Source organism: Hyla sarda, chromosome 3 (assembly GCF_029499605.1).
Source record: "Hyla sarda isolate aHylSar1 chromosome 3, aHylSar1.hap1, whole genome shotgun sequence".
NCBI lineage: Eukaryota > Metazoa > Chordata > Amphibia > Anura > Hylidae > Hyla > Hyla sarda.
Genome location: NC_079191.1, coordinates 121,534,804 through 121,554,357, shown reverse-complemented (window position 1 = coordinate 121,554,357; position 19,554 = coordinate 121,534,804). Strand labels below are relative to the sequence as shown.

The following is a 19,554-nucleotide window of genomic DNA, read 5'->3' as shown; positions in this document are numbered from 1 at the left end:
GCGTCCTTAAGGGGTTAAACATGCATGGGATAGGCATAAGGCTGTCCTTCATATAAGATAGGGCCATAGACTATAGCCAACTTGTTATTTTCTATTAAGTATTTGCTACCACATTATAGTACCAAATTCTAGTAACAAAAAATAGATTTATTTTAACACATAAAAATACAAAATAACCCTGGTGGTATATTGGTGAAAATTACCTAAATTCTCTCTGTATGGTCCTGCGGCCTGCCCTCCAGCTTTTTTGCTTTTTGTTTTCTATGCATATACAATGGGTGGACCACTAGTTCCACGTGAAGGATAAAAGCAGATCTCTGATATATTGAATTTAAGCTCTATGAAGTTGTAAATGATCATTTTTAACCACTTATTTAGTGTAAGTGTACCCGCTTGTTCTGAGGATTTTTTGGCTGAAACCTGTTTTATATTAGGGCTGCTCTTAATTTTATGTTGCTGTTTTTTTAATCTGTCTTTTCCTAAAGAGAGGCTTCTTTCTCTGCCATAAAGCCCAGATTTGTGAAGTGCTGCAGTGATGGAAGACCTTCTGGAAGTTTCTCCTGTCATCACACAGAATCTTTGAAGCTCAGCCAGTGTGACCATTAGGTTCTTGGTCAGCTAATGCCTTAGTTTAATGGAGCGACCAGCTCTAGAAAGAGTCCTGGTTGGTCCAAACTTCTTCCATTTAAGAATTATGAAGGCCTCTGTGCTCTAGGGCAGTGTCTCCCAACCAGTGTGCCTCCAGCTGTTGCAAAACTACAACTCCCAGCATGCCCAGACAGCCTTCCATTTAAGAATTATGAAGGCCTCTGTGCTCTAGGGCAGTGTCTCCCAACCAGTGTGCCTCCAGCTGTTGCAAAACTACAACTCCCAGCATGCCCAGACAGCCGAAGGCTGTCTGGGCATGCTGGGAGTTGTAGTTTTGCAACAGCTGGAGGCACACTGGTTGGGAAACATTGCTCTAGGGAACTTTCAGTACAGCAAAAATGTTTGTACCCTTCTCCAGATCTGTGCCTCCAAACAATCCTGTCTCTGAGCTCTACAGACAGTACTTTCCTCTCATGGCTTTTTTTTTTGCTCTGTCAGCGGTGAGACCTTATATAGACAGTGGTGGGTCTTTCCAAATCAGCTGAATTTACCACAGGTGAATCCAGTAAACGTGCAGAAACATCTCAGAGACGATCAAGAAAAATGTGAGGCCCCAGAGCTAAATTTCTAGTGTCATAACAAAGGGTCCATGTAAAACTGATGCAGAATAATAATTATTTTAGCACAAGGCCACATCATAACAAAATATAAAAAAAAAGTGAAAAAGTCTAAAAACTTTACGAATACATTGTATATTATTAACTTAATGCCTTATGGACCCCTTTATAAACATGTATTTTAAGAGAATGTGAAAAGGAAATCACTAGAGATGAGCAAACTTACAGTAAATTCGATTCGTCACAAACTTCTCGGCTCGGCAGTTGATAACTTATCCTGCATAAATTAGTTCAGCCTTCAGGTGCTCCGGTGGGCTGGAAAAGGTGGATACAGTCCTAGGAAAGAGTCTCCTAGGAATGTATCTACCTTTTCCAGCCCATCGGAGCACCTGAAAGCTGAACTAATTTATGCAGGAAAAGTCATCAACTGCCGAGCCGAGAAGTTCGTGACGAATCAAATTTACTGTTCGCTCATCTCTAGAAATCACCCTTGGAAAAGCAACACATTTAGAAGCCCTACTCATATCATTATGTACACACAGTTATTCTTGCTCTGCCCTGAGAAATAACATTATGCTATAGCTCTGCTGCACTTAATACACCTGAATGGCTTGCTATCATATCTCAGCACAACAAAAATAAACCACTTTACTTACTGCTAAAGAGCACCAGTAAAATGTTGTCTGATATACTAAGCAGAAGCTGGACAACTGCAAGGGAGAAAATAATCCACTTCTTCAGTACCTTCTCTAGTACCTTACATGTAAACCTAAACACAGGGTGAAGTAGATCTGCTTCCAACCATAACTAGGACAATTGTGAAAGCAGCTATAAAGAATTTTCACACTTTAACAAAAATGTAATGATTTACAAAGTAAAGCAGCTTCCAGTATCATTGTTCTAGTGTTCTCCTCCACTATAGGAGCAGAAGGACAAAAAAAATAGCTGTGCCTGATTACTTGTACTTAGCTGACACCAATTGCTTCCAACTGCCCCCATTAAAGGGGTTCTCCCTTGTTTATACTGTTTTTTGTTATTATGTTTGTGTGTTATGTGTGTATAAGTATGTGTTTTTTTTATGTGTGTTGTGATTATGTATATATGTATTTTCTTACCTTTTGTGAAGATCCGGAAGCTGGCCCCTTTTTCTTTCAGCGGCTTGCTGTGTAACCTCGGCCTCCGCCATGTTGTGTTCGGTAAGTGGGATGTCAGGGTGTGTGTTTCTGATGTCCGAGGCAAATCTTTTCTTCCTGTTTCTTCCGTGGCTCAGTGACGAATCTGCGGCCTCTTCCGGCGCATGCGCAGGTAGTTTTTTTTTTACCAAGAAAGTTTTTTTTGTCTAATTGACAAACTGCGCTTGTGCGAAGCTAGGCTATTAGCGTAGACCTAACGTATGCTATGCAGTTAGCGTAGCACTTGCATACTCGCGCATGCGCATACAGTTTGTCAATTAGACAAAAAAAACTTTGTTGGAAAAAAAAAAAAACTACCTGCGCATGCGCCGGAAGAGGCCGCAGATTCATTGCTGAGCCACAGAAGAAACCGGAAGAAAAGATCTGCCTCGGATGTCAGAAGATAGGAAGGACAGAAGCAAGAACACCCCCCCCCCCCCCCCCCCCGACATCCCACTTACCGAACACAACTGAGGCTGAGGTTACACAGCAAGCTGCTGGAAGAAAAAGGGGCCAGCTTCCGGATCTTCACAAAAGGTAAGAAAATACATATATACATAATCGCAACACACATAAAAAACACATACTTATACACACATAACACACAAACATAATAACAAAAAACTGTATAAACAAGGGAGAACCCCTTTAACTTTAGATTTTCATCATGGTGTTTAGACTTCTAGCAGAATCTGTGACAGAACCTCTAACACTGATTTAAATAAAGTCTTAGGGTATATTCACACAGCAGAATTTCCACACATTCGCACCAATTCCACTTCCGCATTCATTTGAGTGGTTCCTGGCTTGTGCGGATTTTATGCAAAATCGGTGCGGAATCCCATTGAAGTCTATTGGGCTTTAATTTGATGTGGAATCCGCATTCAGAGTCCATGTGGATTTCCGCATGCAGGAAATTCTGCCATGTGGATAGCCTAAGGCTAGGAATCCACTTGTTTTTTTTCTGGCAGTTTTTGGAAGACTGCCACTACAGTTTTTGAGCCAAAGTCAGAAGTGGATCCATTAGGGAGGAGAAGTGTAAGTTCTTCCTTTATATGTCCTTTTCTTTTTGAATACACTTCGGGCTTTGGCTCAAAAACTGCAGTGGCAGTACAGTATTCCAAAAAAGTGGAAACTTAGCCTTAGGGTGCAGATTTTATTTTAAACTCGCAGTGGGTTTACCGCTGCAAGTTTTAAATGGGCGGACTCTCAGCGTGCTGTCTGCAGCAGATTTTTGGCAGTGGAATCTCCGCCAAGGAGAACCAGCCCCTTTCAAACTTGCAGCGGGAAACCTGCTGCAAGTTTGAAAAAAATCCACTTGCGTGATCGAGCCCTTAAAGGGAATATTATAGGTAGCAATCTAGGAAATAAATTGGAGGTGCTTCATGTGCAGGACCCCATGTAATATTGTATAGAAAAGGAAATGCTAGTAATAGTCTGTTAATTGATTGTGACTGTAGCAGCTAAACCCGTCACAAGCTCCTTTGCATTACTGATGATCCCCAGTGTATACATGGATGGAGATGAAACCATTTCAGTAGAGATGGACTCCAATGCAGCAGTAGTATTTTTCCAACACAGATTTATTAGGTACAGAATTACACATTTTGCATCACACACTAGAAGCTTCCTCAAATGCCCAATGCGTGAAACACATAATTCTGCTGTACCTAATAAACCTGTGTTGGAAAAGTACTGCTGCTGCCTAAGAGTCCATCACTATGTGCAATATACTTCATTAGCATTACCTTTAGATTTTTAAATGTACATTCAAGTGCCGGAAAACCTTCATCTCTTTTGCAACTTCTTGAGCATTGTGACACTCCACTGCGATTTCTGTGTAACTCATTCTTGTGGAATGGATTTTCCTTCCTGTATTTACTTAAAGGGAATGTTCAGAAATACATTTTCTCTACAAATACAGTGCACATTGGTGTAGGTGTTTAGCAACTGGCAGCAGTGACTACTCGAGATTTGCACACCCAGCGACTCATGCTTTGAAAATGATGATGCCCATAGGAGTCAGTAAGATCATTAAGGCAAATTTATCAAAACCTGTGCAGAGGCAAAGTTGCCCATAGCAACCAATCAGATCGCTTCTTTCATTTTTCAGATGCCTTGTTAAGAATGTAAGAAGCGATCTGATTGGTTGCTATGGGCAACTGGGCAACTTTTCCTCTGCACAGGTTTTGATTAATCTCCCCAATTACGCTTTCTAATGATTGTGCAAGTGTCACCAACCATTCAATTCCTGTACTTTTGTTGGAAGAGATTCACCATTGCTGAAGTGGGGAATGTTAGGCTGGGTTCACACTACATTTTGTACTTTCGGTTCCCGTATACGGCTGGGAGGAGTGGGGCGGGGCTTAATCACGACGCCCGCACTCAGCCGTATTCGGGAACTGCATTTAATGCATGTCTATGAGCCGACCGGAGTGAACCGCAGCCTCCGGTCGGCTGCGTTTTCGGCCGTATGCGGTTTCCCGACCGCAGGCAAAAACTTTGTCGACCACGTTTTTGCCTACGGTCGGGAAACCGCATACGGCCGAAAAGGCAGCCGGCCGAAACCGGGTGCTCACATATCCCAGCCGGACCCGGCCCGTATCTCATTCATTTCAATGAGCCGACTGGAGTCTTATAGTTACTCCGGTCGGCTCATTTTTGCCCCGTATACAGTTTTCTGACCGGACCTAAAACCGTGGACTCCGGTCGGCTCATTGAAATGAATGAGATACAGACTGGGAAGGTACGGGTACGGTATCCAGTTCCTGTACCTTGAAAACGTAATGTGAACCCAGTCTTAGAAAGAAAGCAACTATGCTAGTGTTTGAATATAAAAGTAATATGTATTAAGGGGTTAACACTGTTGTCTCGCTGGGTTCTGGAGATCAAATGTGACCAAGGACAACATCTTTATGGAGTTTGTATGTCCTTCATGTGTATGTGTACAATTTCCTCTCACACACCAAAAACTTACCAGTTAATTTGGAATTTAGATTGTGAGCCCCAGTGGGGATGGCAACTGATATAAGTGATATAAATCAGCCACACAATATGGTGGCGCTATATTAATAACAGATTAATAATGAGTAATAAAGAAACTGCTTCATGCTTTATTTCAGATGATGCTAGAGAGATTTGTTGAAAAATACTACAGCACAGGAAGGAAATTCCTTACAATTTTTCCAGATGGAACTGCACAGATATTGTATCCTTTGCGCTTTCCTCTAAACTTTACATTCTTTATTATAACATGTGTCATGTTATAGTAGTGCAGTGTGTCCAGACTTGTCATCTTCTCTGGTATGTCTCATAGTGGGCATTCACACACCAGGTCAGCGTGTTATTAATATTTGTGCACAGACTTTGCTTGTATGGTTTCATCTTTTGGACATTTCTCTGCATGTATTTTGTTTTTATGTGAACTGTAAAAAAGGGCACCATCAACATAAGTGTGATCTTTTGGTTATATTTAGATGTGGTGGTACTCTGGAGAGCAACAAATGTCTAATTCAAGATAGAGGGCACTGCTGCAAAGAACTGACACCAATACCACCGCTGTATGTCAGCCAATACTGTAGAGACTGGTATTCTGTCACTGGGGCAGCGCGGAGTCCTAGTGCCCTTGAATACGGAGGTGCTGGGAACCAAGAAACCCAAAGTCACTCAACAGTATTCAAATATAGAAAAACTGGTACCCGCACTCACCGCGAAGTAACAGCAGACCGGCTCATCTGGCATATCAGGTGGACCCGGCTTCAGGCTGTTAGCAAAGCGGTCAGACTGGAGGCGACTGCCGGCAAAGTTTTGCGCAGGTCACACTTCTTCCGGCCTTGTACGAGCCAGGAAGAAGCGCGACCTGTGTGAAACTTTGCCAGCAGTCGCCTCCAGTCTGAGCGCTCTGCTACCAGCCTGAAGCCGGGTCCACCTGAGATGCCAGATGAGTCGGTCTGCTGTTACTTCGCGGTGAGTGCGGGTGCGAGTTTTTCTATATTTGAATACTGTACTCTGGAGAGCCACAATATTACCACACGTGTCCAGCATTTCCATCCCCCATCACTGCTTGCCTCTTCTTATACCTCCATTTGATGTGCAGTAGAGGGTAGAATTCTGGGCATCTTAGGCAATCTGCCCACTTTGTTTACATTTGCTGCTCAGTGGCATACAGTGGGGATCAAAAGTTTGGGCACCCCAGGTAAAAAAAAATGTATTAATGTGCATAAAGAAGCCAAGGAAAGATGGAAACATTTCCAAAAGGCATCAAATTACAGATTAGACATTCTTATAATATGTCAACAATAGATTTATTTCCATCATTTACACTTTCAAAATAACAGAAAACAAAAAAATGGCATCTGCAAAAGTTTGGGCACCCTGCAGAATTTATTGCATGCACTGCCCCCTTTGCAAAGCTGAGACCTGCCAGTGTCATGGATTGTTCTCAATCATCATCTGGGAAGACCAGGTGATGTCTATCTCAAAGGTTTTAAATGCCCAACAATCAGCACCATGGGTTCTTCTAAGCAGACATCTAGAAATCTAAAACTGAAAATAGTTGACACTCAAAAAGCTGGAGAAGGCTATAAGAAGATAGCAAAACGTTTTCAGATGTCAGTATCCTCTGTTCAGAATGTAATTGAGAAATGGCAGTCATCAGGAACAGTGGAAGTTAAAGCAAGATCTGGAAGACCAAGAAAAATATCAGACAGAACAGCTGGCAGGATTGTGAGAAAAACATTTCAAAACCCACGTTTGACTGCACAATCCCTCCAGAAAGATTTGGCAGACACTGGAGTTTTGGTACACTATTCCACTATAAATAGATACTTGTACAAATATGGTCTTCATGGAAGAGTCATCAGAAGAAAACCTCTTCTACATCCTCACCACAAAAATCAGCGTTTGAACTTTGCAAATGAACATATAGACAAGCCTGATGCATTTTGGAAACAAGTTCTGTGGACCGATGAGGTTAAAATTTGACTCTTTGGCCGGAATGAGCAAATGTACGTTTGGAGAAGAAGGGGAACAGAATTTAATGAAAATAACCTCTGTACAACTGTTAAGCATGGGGGTGGATCAATCATGCTTTGGGGTTGTATTGCAGCCAGTGGCACAGGGAACATCTCACGAGTAGAAGGAAAAATGGATTCAATAAAATTTCAGCAAATTTTGGATGCTAACTTGATGCCATCTGTGAAAAAGCTGAAGTTAAAGAGAGGATGGCTTCTACAAATGGATCATGATCCTAAACACACCTCGAAATTACATCAAGAATTACTGAAGGTTTTGCCATGGCCTTCACATTCTCCTGACCTCAACATAATTGAAAATCAATGGATAGACCTTTAAAGAGTAGTGCGTGACAGACAGCCCAGAAATCTTCCTTTTGTAAGAAAGAATGGGCAAAGATACCTCAAACAAGAATTGAAAGACTCTTGGCTGGCTACAAAAAGCGTTTACAAGCTGTGATACTTGCCAAAGGGGGCAGTACAAGACTCTGCAGGGTGCCCAAACTTTTTCAGACGCCATTTTTTTGTTTTCTGTTATTTTGAAAGTGTAAATGATGGTAATAAAATCTAACTTTTGTTGACATATTATAAGAATGTCTAATTTGTAATTTGATGCCTTTTGGGGATTTTTTTCATCTTTCCTTGGCTTCTTTATGCACATTAATACACATTTTTACCTGGGGTGCCCAAACTTTTGATCCCCACTGTATATGAAAGAATTACATATTGCCACATCAAGGCTACCTCAAGTAAACAGACCCACATATCCTGTGCCTAGGCCTCTAATAATGAACTCAAGCCAGAATCCCGCTGTTTGCTTTTGTGTGTACCCATGACAACATGCACCTTCTCATTTATTTCCATTTTGCCCTGTTACACTTTGGGTTTTTCCTGCGTTTACATACACTTAGGGCGAAGTCATTAAAACTTATTGTATCCTCTTCACAAATTTTATGTCAACAATCGTTTTAACAAGTTGTTTAGGAGATCTACATTGTACATGAAACAAGTATTTTTCCCAACAAACATTTATAGACAGAAAGAGGAAGAGAGCTACACATCCAAAACAAGATGAAGTGGGTAGAAGCAGATAGAGAATGCCAGGTCAAAGTTTTTTTTGTAAGAAGCGGGAAATCACAGCAGCACTCCAACAGCCTCTTCAAATGTTTTTGAGGCAACGATGTAGTGTTACCAAGACTGCTCGAATTTGCTGCTAATATATATAATATATATATATATATATATATATATATATACACACACACACATATATATATATATATATATATATATATATATATGTGTGTATATACATATCTCTACTGTCTCCTAATATACATGAAGGAAGTGAAACAGCAGGGATTCTCTGTGTATATTAGGTAAAATGTGTAGTTATAAGAGTATTGAAAAGATTATTGGTTATTGGCCTTATTTTGCAGCTATCCATCGGGTAACCTGGCCATTATTATTATTCCAAGTAAAATAAAAGATTCCATCTGCATTGTTCAAGAAGACAAAGATCACAGCGCAGACATCCTAGCAGTATTTGGATCTTCTGGGAAGGCAACTTGCTATCACTCAAACAGGAATATATGGTATGTTATTAATGTTGTTATGATTGGCAAATTAATCATTAAAACAGGATACAACAGGACACAAAATTAATTCAGGTTCCTTTTTTCCTGTCCTGTTAAAACAGGATCCAGACAGATAATTTTTTTGTCAAGTAGAAGTCAACAGGGTAGGCATTCGATTGCATCATGTCGAAAAGTTCCCATTTTCTATCCTTGAATGTAAAAACATTTCACCAGGATGCCAAAATGATAAGACAACTTATTTCTGGTGTTTTTTTGATCTGAAAAAATGACAAAATGCTAAAAAAAATGTCTAAGGCTGGGTTCACACCACGTTTTTCAAATACGGTAACCGTATACGGTTTTCCGCAAAAAAACGTATACGACCGTATCCGAAACTGTATGCATAGAGAATGCATTGTAAACCGTATTCCAAATGTTGTGTACGGTTGCATCCGTTTTGCCTCGGATACGGTTTTGCCGATTTTTCAACCGTAGGCAAAAACGCTGTTGACCAGGTTTTTGCCTCCGGTTGGAAAGCCGTATGCGGTTCTTTTAACATTGTGAATTCGGGTAGAAAAACAGACATGGTGCACATCTACAATCTTGTATAATGATCTGATTGCTTCTCAGCATAATATCAAAAACTAACAGGTAGTTAGTATACATTTTTGATCAAAAAGTACAAGCCCACTCGCCACGTCAAGGCCACCTATTTAGAGTGGGTCCCTAACGTCCCTAGCATAAAATGGCGCAGCACCGAGCGGCGACCACCACCGCCGCGACACCAATGCCCACAGGGGGGAACGACCCACCGGCAGAGCGGCCCCAATGCCACTCAAACCAGTCTATGTGCCGCACCCCCCCCCCCGCAGACACGGCGCCACGGCAGCAACGGACACCGCACAGCACCACACCAGTGTGAACAAGGTGTAATGGCTCACTTACCATGCTCTCCCAGTCAGACTGGGAGGCTGCTAGGAAAGAAATGACCCATGTGTAGCTAACTACTACATATATAGGGTTGGGCTGAGGGGGTGGGGAAGAGTGCAGACAACATGTTCAAACAAAAAAAAGAGGGGATAGAAATCACAGTGTGAATTCGGGTAGAAAAACAGACATGGTGCACATCTACAATCTTGTATAATGATCTGATTTCTTCTCAGCATAATATCAAAAACTAACAGGTAGTTAGTATACATTTTTGATCAAAAAGTACAAGCCCACTCGCCACGTCAAGGCCACCTATTTAGAGTGGGTCCCTAACGTCCCTAGCATAAAATGGCGCAGCACCGAGCGGCGACCACCACCGCCGCGACACCAATGCCCACAGGGGGGAACGACCCACCGGCAGAGCGGCCCCAATGCCACTCAAACCAGTCTATGTGCCGCACCCCCCAATCAGATCATTATACAAGATTGTAGATGTGCACCATGTCTGTTTTTCTACCCGAATTCACACTGTGGGTTCTTTTAACATTGTTGTCTATGAGAACCGTACACAAAATTTCAGAATACGGTTGCACACGGTTTTTCTAATCCGTTTTTGGAGTTGACACATGCGCAGATTGGAATTTCAATAGAACAATAGTAACTTTATTAAATTGCTGGAAAACTTATTCCAACAAAATAGCAAAACCGTTGGCAAAAACTGATGCAAACGAATAGAACCGTACGGGGAAAAACCGTATACGTTTTAATTTGGAGTCATACGGTTGTATACGGTTGCATACGGTTTTTGCCATACGGTTTTTAGCGGAAAACCGTATACGGTAACTGTATTTGAAAAACGTGGTGTGAACCCAGCCTAAGGCTTTTTCCTGTGTTTTGTCTGGCCTTTTTACATTTTAGTTGAAATTGCTTTTTATAGCATTTGGCAGGTTTTCACTTGTTTCAGGCTAGGTTTCCACTTTTTTTTTTTTTTTACAACTAAAAAAAACCCCAGCAAAAACGTCAGAAAAACTGCCACAGCGTTTTTCTACGTTTTGGTAGTTTTTCTGGCATTTTTGCCTTTGAGGGAAAATTGAATTTTTGACCCCTTTGGCGTTTTTTTTCTAAATTTGTTGGGTACCAAAAAAAAAAAAAAAGGATGTAGTAGGGATGGAACAAGATGCACCCGACAGAGGGACCTAAAAATGTAGCCAACAATAATAAAAATGTAGAAAGGGGCCATTTAAATGTTAAATAATATATTTTTAATAATTAATTTTGTTAAAATTTTTATTAGTAATGTATTTTAAATAATGTGTTTAATGTATGTGTGTTTTTTACTTTTTCTCTTTATTTTTTAAAATTTGATTTAGGTAGTACTACTACTCCCAGCATGGAACACACTATTCCATGATGGGAGTCGTAGTTCCTTTACTAATAGACAGATCGCACCCGGGTGTCACTCCTGACACCCAATGCGATCGTCCTATCTATTGCAGAGATGCGGACCTCTATACAGCGCTCGCATCTCTGCTCTGAACTCTGGGACGGCCAGTGATGAGAATAGAAATTCACATCACTCATATTTTCCACCCAGAGTGGTGATTGGCCACAAGGTGGCAGCCAATGCCCGCTCTCAGCGGGAAATATGAATCAGTGATGTGAATTTATATTCACATCACTGTCCGGCTGGAGTTAGCAGAGATGCGAGCGCAGGAAAAAGCCGCTCCGCATCTCAGGGATGAAGGATAAAGGAAGATCGCAGTGGGTGTCAGGAGTGACACCCGCTGGGATCTGTCCTTAACTGCAGGTACTACTGCTTCCATCATGGAGCTCACTCAGCTTCATGCATAGAGCTGTAGTACCTGCATTAATAGACAGATCGCAACAGGTGTCAGAAGTTACACTCGCTGCGATCTGTCTATTAATTCAGGTACTACAGCTCCCAGTATGGAGCAGAGTGTGTATCTATACATGTATAATGTATAGATGCGGGCGGGCGGCCGCTCTTCTATGGTACCCTGCACTGACGTATATATACACCTATTCATATTTCCCACAGAGAGTTGTGATTGGCTGGAACCATCAGGCCAATCACAGCTTTTTGTGGGAAATATGAATTGGTGTATATACAGCAGTGCAGGGGACCATAGAAGAGCGGCCGGCCGCATCTATACTTTATACAGAAGGATCGCAATGGGTGTCAGAAGTGACACTCGGGGTGATCTGTCAATTAGTACATGTACTACTACTCCCATCATGAAACAGTGTGTCCCATGCTGGGAATAGTAGTACTACCTAAAAAATGTAAAAAAATAAAGAAAAAAAAAGTTACAAAAGTTAAAAACACACACACCTTATTCAACAAATTATTAAAATACATTATTTAATAAAAAGTTTAACAAAATTAATTATATAAAAATATTATTTTTGCATTTAAATGGCCCCTTTCTAAATTTTTATTATTGTAGGCTACATTTTTAGTTCCCTGCCTGCCTACACAAATTGATCCCTGTTTAAAAATGAATAAAAATTGTGTTATAAAAAGATACCATATTTATCGGCGTATAACACGCACTTTTTAGGCAAAAATTTTTAGCCTAAAGTCTATGTGCGTGTTATACGCCGATACACCCCCAGGAAAGGCAGGGGGAGAGAGGCCGTCGCTGCCCGCTTCTCTCCCCCTGCCTTCCCTGGGGTCTAGAGCCATGCTGCCGGCCCTTCTCTCCCCCTGGCTATCGGCGCCGCTGCCCGTTCTGTCCCCCTGACTATCGGTGTCGGCGCCCCATTGCCGGCGCCGATAGCCAGGGGGAGAGAAGTGGCGCCGACAGCCAGGGGGAGAGAAGGGGCAGCGGCACCCATTGCCGTCGCCGCTGCCCCGTTGCCTCCCCCCATCCCCGGTGGCATAATTACCTGTTGCCGGGGTCGGGTCCGCGCTACTGCAGGCCTCCGGCGTGCGTCCCCTTCGTCGTTGCTATGCACGGCGCGGCGCTCTGACGTCATGCGCTGCGCATCGCATAGCAACGACGCAGGGGACCCACGCCAGAGGCCTGCAGCAGCGCGGACCCGACCCCGGCAACAGGTAATTATGCCACCGGGGATGGGGGGAGGCAACGGGGCAGCGGCGCCGGCAATGGGTGCCGCTGCCCCTTCTCTCCCCCTGGCTGTCGGCGCTGCTTCTCTCCCCCTGGCTATTGGCGCCGGCAATGGGGCGCCGGCACCGATAGTCAGGGGGAGAGAAGGGCCGGCAGCAGGACTCTAGACCCCAGGGAAGGCAGGGGGAGAGAAGCGGGCAGCGACGGCCTCTCTCCCCCTGCCTTTCCTGGGGGTGTATCGGGGTATACACGCGCACACACGCACCCTCATTTTACCATGGATATTTGGGTAAAAAACTTTTTTTACCCAAATATCCTTGGTAAAATGAGTGTGCATGTTATAGGCCGGTGCGTGGTATACCCCGATAAATACGGTACATTTCATTAAATACAATTTTTCCATCACTACAGTATCTTTTTATATTTTTTTTATTTTTAAATGATACCCTTCGAAATGTTATTAAAAAAGGTATCTCCATCCCTTTTTTGGATCGCTAAAGTCCCCAAAAAAATTTTAAACCGCCGGCAAAAATGCCAAAGTTAAAACCCACATGGCGTTTTTCTTGGCGTTTTTTTCCCTCCCATAGATTTCTATGGGAGGAGACGCCAAGATTTTCCTTAAAAAAATGCCAAAATCTCAACAAGAGGTCATTTTTTAAAAACTGCCAAGGAGCCAAAAATAACTGAAAAACGCCAGAAGGGTAAAAAAAAAAAAAAAAAAAACGCCAAACTGAAAAATGCCAAGTGGAAATGGCATTTTGCAGTTCCCTATTGACTTGCAGCTAACATCTGCCCGCAGGGTGGAAGTGGAAACCTAGCCTCAGAATGTCATTTTCACATAGACAAAATGCCAATGTTAAACCCACATTATATTTTTTTGGCTTTTTTTCTATAGAAGTCTAAGTTTGCTGCAATTTTACAAAACTGCCCCTGAGCCAAAAAACGCAATTGAAGAATAAACAAACGGCAAGTGGCTTTGGTGTTTCGTATTTTCCTATTGACAACCAGCTAACATCTGGCTGTGTCATTTTTTTGTGGCTGCGTGGTTAATATGGCTGCTTTTTTTGACCCAAAAAAATTTAAAACCCAGCTTTACACTGTTTTTGACTTTCATGATCCACATGTGCATTTTATTCAATGACCCAGTACTATCATATGGGCTTTGTGATTCCTTTCAGTTTAATAAGGCATGCTGTTATCACAGTCATTAGACTTGTGTGCTAATGCTTAAATGCCCATATATTGATAGGAGCCAGCTCCCTGCTGACTGCTGCAGATCAGCACATTCACAGCATTTGCGCTCTTCCAGTGCTTCTAATATTAACTGAGCTGGCACCTTTCCAAAGCCTATTGCATCTGTTAACAGAGTTGTTCTGGGAAGAAGGATTGTGGTGTGTTGTGGATGATCACAAAAATAACATATCTTGGAAGTAAACAAGACATAAGCAATAATAATTTAAAGGGGTTATCCACCATAAGGTGATTTTAGTAGGTACCTGGCAGACAGTAATGGACATGCTTAGGAAGGATCTGTGCATGTCTTGGGGCTAAATGGGTATGCTGTGAGAATACCATAATACTGTGGCTAGCTTTTTGTGAACTGGTATTTCCTGTTTGACTTTTCTTTTTTTGACTACAAATCCCACAGTTCAATTTTCCTCCCTCCCACACATCAGCCACCCCACCCATTGAAACATAAATGAGCTGCATGCATTCCAAAGACCTGTAGTTTTCAATCAGGGTGCCTACAGTTGTTGCATTAGTTGCAGATTGATCTCTCTCCCACCATGCGATCCCTCCACCCATTGAAGCAGACAGGTTCCCTGTCATCAGCTGACTAGTGAGTCAGGTCTCGGCCGCATTGCAACCTGGGAAAAATCTGAGACAACAGTCATTTTGTATGCTGTTAAAAATAAATATTGGGGCTAAAATCACATAAGAATTGTGAGAAAACCATCACACACAGGTACAGACACTATATTATGAACAACTCTAACTTTACAGCATAAAGTTTTGTAGCATAGTCAAATAAAAAAAAATCCTGGAATACCCCTTCAAAAATAACATATACACAGTACATACACTCAAACTTGCTTAAAGGGGTACTCCGGCGCTAAGACATCTTATCCCCTGATCACGGGGGTCCCGCTGCTGGGGACCCCCGTGATCTTGCACGCAGCACCCCATTACAATCAGTCCCCGGAGCATGTTCGCTCCGGATCTGATTACTGGCGATCATGGGGATTGTTCTAGTATTATTACTGTTTGCATAAATTAGGAAAATATGCAATTTTCTCTTATACTTTCACCTTGCTTTACAAGGCTCAAGCACTCGTGCGGCCATTTCAATCTATTATTATCAGCCGCACATCCTCTATTTACACATGTCGATGTGTGGCCCCTAACTATAATTTATATGGCCGCACACAAGAAGATGCATATGCTCATTTGTGGGCTGATCTCTGGCCTTTTACATGGGCTCATAATCAGGACTGAGCGTTCCTAGGAGTGCTCATTTGCCCGATAAACAACCTAACTAGAAGAGGTTTTTGGAGCACAGCATTCTTCTTCTGGATGCCACTGTCCTATGACATCACTGTGCTCTTTTATGTCTTGTGCACATGCATATGAAAAGATTCTGTTTCGAAAACCACACGAAAATTCGCCATTTCAGCAGTCCACTCCCAGGTTAAGTAGTTGTCAAAGTGACTTAGTGGGCCCGATTCTCCAGTAAATTTTTTGATACAGGGAAGCAGCTGTTACTTTTTGGGAATTGAGAAGAGAAATGGCTGCTTTGATTGCAGAGGAAGTTGTGAGGGTGGGGTGTGCTATGACTACTAGGGAAGTGGTGCATCTGTTCTGTACTGTTGCAGCTACCATTAATGGAGGCCTTATTTTGACTACAGTGGGGAATGGGTAAACCTCTAGTGATGTGTAAGGCCTACACATTCCTGATTCTATGTTGTTTGCTGGAAGTTTTTATTTTTATTTTTTTATTTTCATCAAATACTTTGCTTAATTAGATAGTGGGGGACTGGGCCCACCAACTATAGTCGATAACTCCTGTTGAGTTGCCTCTAAAGATTTGCCCAGGTCTGTGTTCAGCTTAACACTAACTACTGACTGAGATCTAGGCATTAAATCACTGAAAATATAATGGTGTCTTTAGCCAATAGTAGCAGTTGGTCTATAATAACCTTTGTAACACCAGTGTGTACAGGAGTTGCATTATAGCAAGTGCCATCCAATAAGCTATATACAATAATTGTAGCAGTGAGACATAAATTGTCTGGACTTGTATGATTATTGACGAACATTGAAGGGTCAAGTATAAGGTGTAGCTGACTCATGAGAGTACTGTTCATCTGACACTGTCTGGTTAGAGATAACCTACTCCAGTATTAGCCAGCTCTGCTTTTACAGCTCCCTGTGCTGCAGGAAGGTAATCTCGTATCTCATATAAAAAACAGTCCGTCATCTGTCATCTGTCGAATTTCTGCTTATTACTAATATTGTTTTCCAGTAATTTTAGAAACGATTTATAATCAAGTTTTCTATCATTCAACTGCAAGAATAACTCAATATATATAATATATTGCATATCTGACTTGGTAAATTGAAGTTTTTATATGGATTCCTTAAAAACACAGCCATGCCAGAGCCATATACATGCAAATTCATATTATATGTATTCAATATGAAAAGCATTAAATGAATGTGTACTTTAGAATTTGATGAATGAACAAATTAAAGGGTAATCGTCATTTCAACAAACTAAAAAAAACTCAATACATCTTCCTAGAGCTGCTGCTTAACCCCCCTTCCCAGCAGGATAAATTAGGCTCTCAGTCTATGGAGGATGTAGGGGAGTACAAGGAGAAACACTGAGATGCTAGATTTTTACCTGGCCCAAAGCTGGATTTACAGCCTAGACTGTTTAAGTACTGCTTTTTAATGCCCTCCATGCTTCTGCAACTTCCAAGGGTTTGCAACAGAGCAATCCCTTGTTTTTGTTTTCTGTGTGTTTATGGAAACCATCATAGCCATCATCTACTCTGGAGCTAATGTTAGGGAAATCTAACACTTAAGAGATGTAGCCTGCATGGTATTCGGGGGAGGGGGGGGGGGGTACTATACACAAGATATATCAAGACCATAAACAGTGCTGCTCCTCATGTAAACACATGTGACAGCTTATCATAAAAAAGTAATCTAAAATGACGCTTTAAAAAAATATTTTTAGAATTTTTTTAATATTGACAGTACAGTATGAATAACAATGTAACAATAACATCTAATAAAATGCTCTCTAATTCTACCCAGTTATCACTACAACAGACAAATACAGTCTAACTAAAATAACACACAAACGGTGGCACAGTTCATGTGTTTTTAGACCATCATACACACACCCACAGTGCAGGAAGAAAATCTTTGAATTTAGTAACCTGTATATCCCTCTTTAGCAGGTATCACCTCCATCAAACATCCCCTGTAGTTGCTAACAAGATTTGCAAGATTTTCAATTCATCAATATCTCAGGGTTGCTTTGTGTGTGCAGCCTTCTGCAGGTCATGTCACCATCTTTATTGGATTAAGGTCAGCACTCTGACCATTGCAAGACACAAATCATTTGTTTTCCAGCCATTTCTTAGTTGATTTACTTATGTAATTGCGTGGTACTGTATGGTGCAAGGAAAGCCTGCTCTCCTTGCTGTACTTTTACAGCACAGTGCAGGAGCCTTAACTGCATGAGTAGTGAGGGGGGGGGGGGGTACCTTTTGTCAAAGCGCCCACCGGAAGTAAAGTGAAGGTGCCACGCCCCCTTTTAATATGTAAACATGTCCCGACAAGTCTGCGTAGCAGAATGTTTTATAGTATCATTTTATAAAGCTTTATTAATAGAAGTAATAGAAATAATCTTATATTCAAACACGTTTCAAAGAATTGTTTCTATATTTATAGGGATAAATAAATGTTATATAGTTATTAAAACATATATCAAAATAGTACCATATGAAAGCCTGCATAGCTTTGCCCCCTTTCTCCCACATTCATTGATGTTACATGTAGTTTCCTAAATGGAAGTGAATGTCAGTTAAATGCATTCCAGCTGTTTGAGCGTTTCTACGTTTGTAGGGATAAATTCATTTTATATAGTTTTTTAAACATATATCAAACACATTTCATAGAATAAGATGTTTTCTTTTGTACATTTGTAAGTTTAAATACAATTTACAGGAATAAAGAGCTGTAGCAGAGTGAAAGGCATAAACAATAGCTGTAATTATATAGATTCTAGTCAAACAGCTAAATTCTTTCCATGTGTATATGGTAGATAAATATCTACATAGAAACTATTCTTCTAACATCTTTTCAGGTGATTTTTAATCTCAAAATTCACTGAATAGTGTGTATATATTTGATGTAAGTATTTATACGTACTAATATTGTGACCCATCAGCCATAAAATTAATAACATTGCCTAATATTGTGTCTCCTCAGCTATAATAGTAATACCACGGCCTAATATTATGTCCCATCAGCCATAATATTAATACCACTGCCTAAAATTGTGTCTCTAGGTTGAACTCGACTGCCTCTCGTCTTTTTTCAACCTTACAAACTGTTTCTATGTGTCCCTTTGGAGCATTCTGAGTTTTTTTATTTATTTTTTATTTTTTTTGGAAACCATGATATTCTCAAAGTTCACAACTTAAAGTTACAGTTATTTTACACCGCTCTATAAGTGCTTTAGGTACTGTATACATGACAAATATTTAGGAAAATATGACATCCCAATAATATACATTGCAACCAGTTATTGTTCCAAATGTAAGGAAAATAAATATATCCAAAACAAGCTGTATAAACAGAGTTTTCCAGCTGAAGCACATTTTTCGGTACAAAAACCACACATTCCACAGAGTAGTGAAATGGGGTACAGGCAGGTTTTTCTATTACACCCTTAAAAACTTTGCAAAAGCAGCGTACATAGCCGTATCAGCCGTAACAGTCAACCCCCCTATTTCTCACATTAGCCACTCCTAAAGGTAACATAGCGGTGTATGTAGGGGCTATATCAATGAATATAGATGCCTCTATGTAAGTGGTCTTGAATTATTTTACTGTGGGATCTAACAAAGATCATTTATAGTATTGTACTTTGCATAACATTAACACCAACACCTAATATTGTGTTTCATCAGCCATAACATTAATACCACCCTCTAATATTGTGTCCCATTAGCCATAACATTAACACCAACACCTAATACAGTGGTCCCTCAACATATGATATTAATTGGTTCCAGGAGAACCATCATATGTTGAAACCATCATATGTCGAGTACATATGTCTATGTAAAAATGGTAATTGGTTCTGGGGCCTTGGAACCATTTTATGTTGAATACATATCTCTATGGGAAACTGCTAATTGGTTCTGGGATGACCATTGTATGTGGAGTGTATGGGGAGTGTTTAACAAACCAGGGTGCCACCAGCTGTTGCACAACTACAACTCCCAGCATGCATGTACAGCCATTGACTGTCTGGGCATGCTGGG

General features: G+C 41.1%; 1 protein-coding gene across 4 annotated transcripts in view; it reads left to right on the top strand.

Moving 5' to 3' along the window:
• The window catches only part of ERICH6 (glutamate rich 6), a 135,107-nt gene that overhangs the window by 94,116 nt on the left and 21,437 nt on the right, over positions 1-19,554 (top strand). For 3 of the 4 annotated variants that reach the window (XM_056564935.1, XM_056564936.1, XM_056564938.1), the window contains 2 exons: positions 5,500-5,585; positions 8,829-8,984. In XM_056564935.1, the coding sequence (XP_056420910.1) occupies positions 5,500-5,585; positions 8,829-8,984 (242 nt within the window). Of the gene's footprint in view, positions 1-5,499; positions 5,586-8,828; positions 8,985-19,554 lie in introns of those variants that run through there. The other variant, XM_056564939.1, reaches the window with a different exon arrangement.